At 43.0% G+C, this 11,220-nt stretch overlaps 2 protein-coding genes across 2 annotated transcripts in view; one reads left to right on the forward strand and one right to left on the reverse strand.

The window, feature by feature from the left end:
- The window catches only part of LOC101661357 (ATP synthase subunit f, mitochondrial-like), a 322-nt gene extending 235 nt beyond the window's left edge, over window positions 1-87 (forward strand). The window contains exon 2 of the mRNA XM_004697418.1: window positions 65-87. Within this exon, the coding sequence (XP_004697475.1) occupies window positions 65-87 (23 nt within the window). The remainder of the gene's footprint in view (window positions 1-64) is intronic.
- The window catches only part of COLEC10 (collectin subfamily member 10), a 50,889-nt gene extending 41,069 nt beyond the window's left edge, over window positions 1-9,820 (reverse strand). Inside the window, exon 1 of the mRNA XM_004697669.2 lies at window positions 9,673-9,820. Within this exon, the coding sequence (XP_004697726.1) occupies window positions 9,673-9,820 (148 nt within the window). The remainder of the gene's footprint in view (window positions 1-9,672) is intronic.
- Between the last annotated feature and the right edge of the window lie 1,400 nt (window positions 9,821-11,220).

Below are 11,220 nucleotides of genomic sequence, written 5' to 3' on the forward strand. Positions count from 1 at the left end.
GGCCTGTCCATGGTGTTGGCAGCCTGTGTGGTTTTCAGCTACTGCCTATCCTACAAGGAGCTCAAACATGAGCGGTTACGGAAATAGCACGGAGGAAGCTGTAGCGAAGCTGCGACAAGAGTGCCGCTGCTTTCCTGGCCTGGCCACTTGCCCTGCCCCTTCCCCTGGCAAGAGCCCTTGAGAGTGTGCCCAATAAAAGAAGACAGATAAAAAAAAAGTTCTTTAAAGTGTTCAAAATCAAAGATGTCACTTGGAGGACTAGAGCACACCCCACCCACCAAGACGTGGTCTTTGTAATTGCTTCATATGCATGTACAAGCTGGACAATGTCCAAGGAAGATCAAAGAAGAATCCATGCATTTGGATTACAGTGCTGATCAAGACTATTGGAATGACCCGGACTACTAGGACAACAGACACATTGGTCTTGCAGGAAGCACAGCCGGGAGGCTCCTTCCAAGCCAGGTGGGTGAGACTTCTCCTCATGAACTTTGGACAGGTCACCAGGAGAAACCAACCCCCGGAAAAAGAGATCGTGTTTTTTCAAGTGCACGTTTCTAAGGGAGAGGAAGACCCTCCTCGGGATGGTGTGACACAGAGACTACAGCAACAGCTCAAGCATAACAGCAATTGTGACGGTGGCACGGGCCAGCCGGACAGGGTTTCAGCCGCTACCCCGGGGTGGCTAGGAGTCAGAAACAGTTTGGCAGCACCTAACAACCAAATGGATGTGTTCTACACTCTCCTGTCTCAAATTTCTTTGGGATGGACATAGCTCTCTGAATGAACATTATGACTACTTAAAGCATGTCATAACTGTGTTATCACACACACATCCCGATTCATGGACTTGGCAACTTTAAGTGAGAAAATCTTATCTCTCTGATGACCATGGCTAAATGAGACAAGACATAGGAACTCGGGGGGAAGATGCTGGGGGGTGCAAAGAGCTTTTGTGGAGAAGGAATGGCTGAGACATATTTATTTCAGACATATTTTATTTTAGGGTTTCTACTGGATTTTCCCATTTATATCTCCACAGGCAGCTCAAACACACTTTAGAACTCATAATCTACTAATTTTGCTTTCAAAAAGCCTCTCTATTTTTCATCGCTTTCTCACTACCCTTACAGTCTTGTTTGTAATTCATGTCCCACCAGGAGCTTCTAACATTTTTCAGTCTAGCTTGAAGGCTGCCAAGAGATTTATCTGCCTGAAAGACAAATCTAATTATCTTTTTTTCCTATTCAAAAATTTGCATTGGCTCTTTTGATTGAAACTATCATTTGTCTGGTAGAATGTGCTACAAAAATATTTCCATTTTTACAGAAGGACTATGAAAACTGAAAAACAAAACCTCACATGGTTCACTAAAAAGAAATTAGATGAACAAAAAGCTATAATTGCTTTATTTACATTGAAACCATTGGAGCTTGTGTAGGAAAAATAAATAAATTTTTGCCCTATCTTATTAAAAGATCAATCGTGCTCATCTAAAAGTAGGTAAGATAACACTTATTTTTCTCCTTGAGATGTAGTCAATTAATATGTCCCTTCTAGTCATAATCCTTTTATGAAGAATTATGATTCTGGACTCTATGCCTGTGGCTATAATCCCATTTTGGAAGCTTTCTCTGTTATATTAAAGGATAGGATTAAGGTGGGATTAAGCCCTGACTTTAGTAGAGGGGGTGACCTTGTTCAATTACCTTGGGGTTCCTTGGGGCTAGGGGCTGTTGGAAGACAAAAGCCACACTTCTAAGTCATTCCTCAGTGTATAAAACCCATCATGGTCCCAGAGAGGAATCCCAAGATGATTGGAGGAAAATGCTCCAGATTTCTGTCTGAAGTCATGGAAGCAGACCAGAGACCTGAGACTGTGGCACGGAGACTATGAGACCGAATTGGGAGCAGTGTTGAGGTGATGCGACTGTGAGCTAGAGAGACAGGCTGGCTTCCTGGTCCACAGAGAAGAAACTAACAGACCACGTGGGTGAGAGACTGAGGGATGGAAAGAGACTTAGCTGCTGCCTGAGGAGATATCTTGATGTGGACCATTTAATGTATCCTGGCTTGCTCATCTTGACTGGTGGTAGCCTGTTACCGTAACTTCCCTAATACCCTTCCAGAATTGTGAGTTCTGCCTGTGAGTTCTGCTGACATTGCGGCTAGCAGCTCAACACATCACCACTACACCATCAGGGCTCCTGCCTCAGGAATGCAGAGACAATAATAGGGAAAGGACAAGGTGGTTTTTAATAAAAGTTGACTTTGCTGTGGGACTAGAAGTGGGCCGGAGGTTGCAGCAAGAGGAAATAGCAGGGGTGCTGCCCAGGGAATTTCTATCAGAGGGGCCACCTTGCCATCCAGGAGTCTTTCTATGGGAACATGGAGCGGATGAAAGACGTAGAGATAGAGAAGCCATAAGCAAAACATAGTTTAATTTTCGTGGTATGCACTTGAGAAAGGGTGATAACTTTACCTTCGTTTTAAAAATGATAGCATACCGGCTATCAATGAGAATAGTGTCTGGGGTTTTAAAGGTTGGTATTCAAACAAGCAGCCATCTAAGCGAGGTGTCAACTAAGGCCACATGGAGGAAGCACACCCGCTCGTGTGATCCAAAGATGACAATGACACAATTCAAGGATGATGAAGGGAAAAGTAGCAGAGCTAAAACTTCGAACAATTGGTAAGGCTATGGAGGACCCTGGGAGCCCAAACTCCATCTGCAGAGTATTTATTCAGACGGAGGCTCTGGCAGATCCCCAGGAGCCACAGGCATGGGTCTCGAACAGCCTTCCTATCCAACAGAGATCATTGCTATCTTGATCATGCTGGATTGAACTTGATCCTTGATCAGTTGACCTCCCTATTGACTCAACCTGAATTTATCTTAAGTGAAAATATCTCTTGTGTGTTTCATGACAAAACTTTCTTCCCTGGCTTTTCAAATATTGATGGTGGTCTTCTCTTCCTTACTCATTGTTTGTATTTTTATCTTTATATTATTATAATTTTATCCTTACCACTTTATTTCCATTTTTTTTTCTGTTCTATCATTTGGGTTTCCCAGTTTGTGAAGCGCAGGAGTGGATGCATAAAGACAAGAATCAGTGCAAGGGTTTGTAGGGGGTGGTGGGGTGGGAGATGGGAGATAGAGCGGATAAGGGGATTTTAGGAGTAAACAATGAAGATGGGAGGGGGGAGAGAACACTAGAACTGACTGTGATTACAAAACTCATTTTAGAGGTGATTTAACCATGGGGGTTGGGAGGAAGTTGTTCTAAAATTGATTGTGGTAATGACTGTTGAATTCTTCTTAATATGATTGAATGATTGAACTATTGAATTGTATGATATATGGATTCGGTGCCAATAAAACTGTAAATAAAACATCAAAAACAAAAACAAAAACAAGAGGGCCCAGACATTTAAGGCCACATAGCGTGGTCAGTGGTAGAGCTCAAACTGTACCACATGTCTGTCTTCACAACCCGTGATGTTTGCCAAGAAGCCAGTGCTTACTGTGATGGTACCCAGTATCGAATGATACAGGGCCAAGTTACATAAGAGAACTGGAGAGAGAAATGGCATCATTTCGAATAGCTTTATTAAAATGATGCAAACAAATGTTTTGGTCTTTGGCTACTTTTTAATGGACTTGAATTTTAATCTTCCGCTCCTAGATAACCTTGAAACACCTGTGTGCAAATCATTAAAAGTTGGCACACATGGTTTGTCTTCTACCACTCACCTCAAGGTTGGCGTTTGGAACTCAGCCAGTGGCGCTGAGGAAGAAAGGTCTGGCTGCCTGTTTCTGCAAAGATTACAGCATCACCAAACAAGAAAATAACCCTGTGGAACCTTGCACTCTGTCACATCGAGTAGCCAGAAGTTGGAATAGACCCAGTGGCAATAAGTGTTTCCTTTTTCTTGTCCTTTTCTTCTTCGTAGTCAAAGAGGAAAGGAAGGAAAAGTGGTGCAAAACATCCACATTCTGAAGTGTAAAAATTAAAAAAATCCAAGTGACCTAAACTTTTAGAATGTCCTTATGCCTAAAATACTTGTTTAGCAGCGTAATGAAAGAGTGCAGTGAATCCAGGCAATTGATATGGAGGATTTAGGAAAACGCCCTACTCGCTCAGCCTCTCTGACGAAGTCATCAGAGAGAGTCCAGCAGCTTAATTCACATCGAGGCGATTCCATTAACATAAGCATGCACCGTGTTTACAAGTGGACCTCACTGAACTCCTGTTCTAATGTTAACTTCGAAAACTGAAGGACAAGTCACTTACTGAGAGTGACAGAGGTGAGGAGGATGGTATGACACCCAGAGATGGTAAAATGAATGAGCCAGGCTACGATTTGATTCTACTTCTAGCCCTGCCACGAGGGAGAAGGTGAATGACCTAGAACCAATTATTTTACCTCTTTGGGAGGAAGAAGTTTTCACAAACGTAAAATAACTAGGGTTGAACTAAGTTTTCTCCAGGATAAGAAATGAAGCTTCTAAATTGAGTGCTGAAAGAGGGCCAGATATCCCTGGGCATATCTGGTCTTCTGTTTGGGCAAGTCATGGAAAGTCTTGTTTGCGTTGGGAGCTCAGGGGATGGCTGGGCAAGAGCTCAAGTCGTTTAATCACTGGGGTCCTGTCTATAGCCAGTAAAATAGTAGGTGGCCAAACAGAAGTCCAGTTACTAGAGGCTAAGGGGTTTGCTGAGCAAATACATATCCCACACACTAGAGGTGAGTTGTCCAAGGTGCCCCGGGGGCAGAGTCTCTGTTGTCCCAGAGAAGAGGTGGCTGTGCTGTGTCCCATCCATGGGGACATGGGTGGGGGTGGGGGTGGGGGGCTGTAGTTAAATCTAACGGAGCTACTTCATTCAGCTCTGTACATTACCCTGCCCTTTAACAGACTCCTAGGAGCACCAACAGGGAGCCCATGTCCTAGTAGTTAGCTAGAGCTCAAATCTGCTTCCTCCGCGCTATGCAGCCTTGGGCTAATGACTTACTAGTTTGACCCTCAGTTTTTCCTCTTGTCAGATAAGAATGATAATGTATTATTCCTCTGAGCTTAATGTGCTATCCTCCAAAGTTTCTTGAGATCATTACATGTAAGAATGCTGAGGCAGCATTCCTGCCCGGCCTGGGCAATGACAATGGTTCAACAGGTGCTACTATTACTGCTCCCACCGCCAAGATGGAGGAACGTTGTCATGAAGCAAAAAGCCACTTGCTTGTTCCAAGTCAAGGGTGACCCCTGGTTGTTAAAGTCGAGTTGTACTCCCTAGGGTTTTCAGTGGCGGGTTTTTCCAAAGTAGCTCACCAAGGCTTTCTTGCAAGGTGTCTCTGGATGGACTCTGATTTTTCAGTTATCAGCGAAGGGTATTGGGCTTTTGCCACCACCCAGGGACTCCCATTCTCATGCACTGCCGTGGAATCGGTGCCGACTCATAGCTGCCCTATAAGACCAGGCGACCTGGCCCTGTGGGTTTCTGAGCCGGTAACTCTTTGTGGGGGTGGGAGTTGCCATCAGAGTGATGCTGAAGAGGAGACAGCCATTTCCCACCCTGTGGTCTCATCCTAGGCAACTCACACAGACGAGTCATGATAGTTGTGGTAGGAGCGCAATTAGAGGCAGCAAGCCAACTTCAAAATAAAGAATAAGGTTAAAGAATATTGACTTCCAAAATAACCCAAAGAAATCATGGAATTAAGTATCCCAGGAGAGACATGTTAACATTTTTGACATAACATTGAGCACAGGGTCAGGCTGTGAGGTTACATGGCCTCTGATCTCTCCCAGACACGGAAAAGAAAAACCACGCAAAGCATGGCAAGTCCAAAATGTGACCGTCTGCCTAGGCATTATGTTGTCCATTTCTTATCATCTCAATGGGGCTGCTAAACGGTATTGTCAAATCGGACCCTAATATAAATGAGCAGATACTGTACAAGGACACTGGACTAGACCAACCAAACAGCAGAGGCCAAGTTCAAATTGCATGACTGCACTACATCCCAAACAACCTTCGCATAACCTACCTGGCTTCCCAGAGATGTTTAAATTTAAAGAGAGTTCTACCATCTTTCATTGTCACGTCTCTAAATTGAAAGAACCCGCCACCACTTGCGGGCCAGGGTGAGGATTCAGTCCCGTGAAACATATGCGAGAATATAGAGAAACCCAAAGCATCACTCCGATGTTGGTTATTGATCTTAAAATTCTTTGAGAGATTTCTTGTTACAAGTTCTTGTCTGGGATGTTTTCAAGTAAAACCACTAGAGGTCAGAATTTCACATAAATTGTTTTTTAAAGAACAGGAAAGGAGAGAAATTTTTTTTCCTACTAAGCAGCATGAGGCAATAAATTGACCCTCCACAAAGAACAATAAAGATGGCTTTCAACAAAGAAGTTTTCATAACTGTAATTCTCTGAATTGTTACTCGGTAGACGCAGATATATAGAAGAGGAAAGATACTATTCAATATCTATTGAGATGCCTGCATAGCTTATAGCTTATACTGATTACATGTAAACAAACCTATAAAAGTCCATTTTATAAACAAGGAACTTGAGGCATAAATAAGTATAATAATATTCTGAAGATGTTACCGATTACATCCAATGTCTGTTTCCTTCCATGATGACTCGCTATGGAAATAACTAATACCGTGAAACTGGAACGTGAACCAGGGACAGCAGATGATACAACTGGTCAACACGACTGCTTTTTCACGTGCCACTCTTAATTGTATATCTTATTTACTTATTTCCAGTTTCAGATATCAACTGAGGGGAAATTTTCCCCGTACCTTTTTCAAACGATCTGGAAGTTTCTGAGTGCAGCAGTGCTATCAAATATAGTACTGAGATGCTTCAACATAAAGAAAATAAGAGAGACCGATTCCACTTGGTCTTAGGAAAAGTTTGTTGAACAGAAATAATAATTCAGTTCTTTAAAATCGTTACGTAGGTACTAAACTTTTGTAGAACTAAACAAATACGAGTATGCTTTGTTTGGGGTGGGGGTGGGGTGCATGTCATCTTATTCACAAGGGAATAGAGTAAGTTGGATGAAACCTCGAGTCCCTGGGTGGTACAGCAGTTCATGTGTTTGCATTCTCGCTGAAAGATTGGAGGTTTGAGTCCACCCAGAAGCACCTAAGGAAGGAAGACTTAGCGACCTACTTTTGGCCTATCAGCCACTGACATTCCTACAGAGATCAGTTCTACTTGCACACTCTTGCAGTTGCCTCGAGTCAATGCTAACTTGATGACAACTGCGCTGAGATCGACATCTTGGCAGAAGGTGCCGTATTTTGTTATTTGGTGTTCTCACCGGGTCTGCAGCAGAGGAAGGACATGTGTAGGTAGGCAATTAGTAAAGAAAACCAATAACAATAAACCAACAAGAGAGTTCACTGGGCCCTGATCCTCAGGAATCCGCAATTAATACTAAGCCTTCAAGGCAGACACACGATTGAGGACAAGGGCTTTATTTTCCTTGGTTTCATATCCTTAACCTCTAACATGATGCTTGGGACTTAGTACAGGTTTACAATATTCCAGAATCATGAAATGTTCATAGAAGAAGGAAACTCATCATTGGTTTGACCCAAAGTCTCCAGGTTTTGTGTGAAGAACTGAAGGTCACACTGGGTTCCATTATAGACTTAGTTCTCAAACACCAAGTTCTAGAGCACCCCTTCCCACAGGCCTCTACCCCGGGACTGCTCATGTCTTCTTTCTGTTATACGTCTGACTTGCAATCGTGTCGTAATTTCCACAAAGACCCAGGAAGAGGGATGAGGAGGTTCCAATGGTCACAACGTTTAGCAGGAGCCGGGTTACCTCCGCGAAAACCTCATGGGGGTACCTCACTGGTATTCTAGAAATGTTTAGTACACAGTGATAAAATGAGATAAAGTGGTTTTGAAAACAACCTTTAAAAGCACGTATCTTCCTTGATTCCTGGAAGGATTTAAGATTTTTATCTGTACTTTCTAAATTCTCTAAAGCAAGGATTAATGGGGTGATTTTTTTCCCCTCTGAACACATTCTTCAGATTTCTTCTTCTCGTGTCTAATGACTCTACTCATTCCCCCACAGGCCTTTCCCTCCCCCATGCCATTTGCCTAAGAGAATCGCACTGAAACCGAATCCCCTTCCCAGGAAATCTCCCTGCACTCCCTGCTCTCTACGAAGTTGGCTCTCTCTCCACTGCCCTGTGCACGGATGCATGTACTTTTTGTGTGTTGTTGTGTTGCAGTGTATCTCCTACATGTCTCACTCTCTTGTGCCTCGAGTTCTTGTACCTCTAGAGCCTAAAATGGTGCTTGGCATTTCATAGGTGCTCACTAAGTTGGTTGAATTGGAAGGGATGTAATTATTGAAGTAGAATGCATGGCATTTGGGGCCTTACTTTTCCCCCAAGCTTGAAAGTTGCCATTTTTATGCAAGGAAAAGTATCTAACAGTGGCATTCTCAAATGGATTCTCCCATCCACAGTGACAAAGAAACATACATTTCAAGACCTCTCCCCTCTCATACCTCCCCATTCCTCCAACACTCCAAGGACCTTTGCGTTTCCTGTACTCTCAGAAAGTCCAGTTACAGTTTTAAGTAAATACTTTACTTCTAATCAAAACTTTCTTTTCTGAACATTTGCCCTTAGATTATTCATTTATTCACCCAAGAAATTATTTGGAAGCCCTGAGGTCTCATTGTTCCTCCTTGCATTTATTTTATGGTATCAAAGGTTAAAACTCGGATTGCAATCTTAGGAGGAAATTAATTCACTGATTTAAAAAAAATGCACTTTAAGCAATACACATTTAAATAACTGACATACATGGGGCGAGGTGTTTCTGATGTTTTTTGGAAAGACCCTTTTCTCTACTTAACAATTTAAGCAGTTTCAATCTTTCCACCCCATAGCCTGGAGAAACAGCATGAATTACTAATAAGGGCACACCAATCTGCACTGCAGTGGCCACTTTCAGAACAAAAGGGTAAGGGCTGAACTAAGAAATACAACGGTCTCTTTTCTAATCAACCAGTTGCTTGAAGCAGACTTAGACCTTGGCTCTACTTGAAAAAAAAAGCAATATTTTATCATCCTTCAGCTGAAGGCACTTGGCCCAAAAGACTCCAGTCACAAATAAAGAAATATTCATTAATATACTACCTCTAGCCCTCAACAAAAATTTCCCAACATCTTCATTGGCAGTCAGGAGCCCATTATGTTATGAAACATAACAAAGATTTAATTTTTACCCTGCTAACCTGTCACTGAATAGCTTTACCAGAATCAGTAAGAGAAAGGAGTTGGAATACAAATAGCTCAAGAATAGAGATCCCTTTAAAGAAAGACATCTAAAGACTAAAGCCTTCATTGTGTGTCTTCCCTAGTGTGGTACAGAAGAGGGTCTATCCCCTGCCCTAGGTGGGTTGCCTCCTACCCCTGCCCAGATACCATCCCAGACCAACGTTCTCTGATTGAACACCGGGAAAAGCTTTAAATAATCAACAAGCCATTGTCTTTTCCAACTGGAAGGAAAACGGGAGAAGGCTATAGAGGAGAAGAGAGAGACTAAGGTGGGGCTGCGGGTTGAGAGAAAAGAGCAGACGAATTATAGGTAGAAATCTTAGATCTCCTTTCTCACCTTTGGCTCCTGGTGAAATGGTGTGTGTAGCACAGACATCAGCAGTAGAGTGACTGTCGATGGCCAGGCCCAGATGCTGAATGTGCGAAAGAAGAAGCAGTAGGAGGATGAACTGGTTTCTTCGAAAGAGAGCTTCAAAGCCACCCATTGCTGTGGTTTCCTTCAAAAAGGGTCACCCAGAAGTGCCGAAGAAACAGCTTTATTTTAAATAAAACCTTCTACTTGGGGTGGGGGTGTGGGGGGAGAAAGTGAAGTATTTGGAGCAAGTGGACTGCAAAGACGAGGAGGAAGTGTGTCCTAGGTTGTTTATTTTCCCAGTCCTCCAAATGCACTGAACACTAACCAGACTGTTTACGTTCAAATGACAGGAGTTTATTGTAAATTATCTCGAGTTAAGCAGTCAAGTGTGCAGGTCAATAGACACGTCCCCAAGAGCAGAGCACAGGGCTGCTTTCTACGCAGGCCTTGAGCTGACAACCTCATAGCTTACCCTGCATTGAACTGCTGAGTCCAAGGAAGGTCATGGGTCAGCTTTAACAACCTGTTCTGTGAAAAGTATAGACATGGCGCTGAGCCTTTTCCCCAAGGAAATACTCATGCCCGCTTGGTGGTGGGTAGACACTAATGCTAACCCTTGGCTCTACCTGAGCCTTATTTCCTTCTCTTCCTCCACACAAGTGTCTTGGGATTAAACTCACAGGGAAAGTGTGAGAGCATCTTTGCAAAGCGATTTGGCAGTAAAGTGTCAAGAATATTAAAACTGTTTATAGCCTTTGGCCTCCTAATTGCCTGGTTGGAACACCCTCTTAAGGGAATGTTCTGAAATGTGGTAAAGCTTTGTTTGAAAATAGGTGGCTTAAGGGGAAACAGACATCCATTGACTAGGAGTGTATTCATGGTGGGCAAAGTATGGTAAATATGAACAAGTGAGAGAGTAAAACAAGACAAGTTGATTAAGATGATGTGTGTAGCAAGTTTCTGATAAAATGGGGGAAACCTTGTGAGAGTATATTTCTAAAAACGCAAGAGAAGTCTAGATATATAGCGACACATCTCTCTTCTCATCTGTCTCTTTCATCATTCTGCCTCATCTACTCATAACCTGAAAGCCCAGCTAGCCTTAGGAAGAGAATAAGGATCTAGACCCAGAATCACATCCCTTACTATCCCATTGTTGAAAGAAGCTGCTCAGTAAGTGGTGGGATAGTAGGGGTTTGGGACCTAGTTTCCTAGAAATTGGAAGAGAAAGGCTTTACAGAACCCTAACCGAAATTGGAAGAGAAAGGCTTTACAGAACCCTAACACTTGACACAGGCTTAATGTAGGGAGATAGCCAACAACACAGATGGCTGGTGCCATGTGACTGCTACAGCTGTTTGGGGAAGGAGTCTGGCTCTTTCCTTGTCCTAATCCTATGTCCCAGCATCCCTCAACTGGTAGTCTGTTCTGGGTGGGACAGTGCATCTCATAAATACTGATGAGAAGTTATCTCTATACTTTTACAAGTAATGGGAAAAGCAAGAAATAGAGACTTATACAAGGGAACTT

This window comes from Echinops telfairi, unplaced genomic scaffold (assembly GCF_000313985.2).
Source record: "Echinops telfairi isolate 266 unplaced genomic scaffold, ASM31398v2 ScPeMD7_1;HRSCAF=3_0, whole genome shotgun sequence".
Lineage (NCBI taxonomy): Eukaryota > Metazoa > Chordata > Mammalia > Afrosoricida > Tenrecidae > Echinops > Echinops telfairi.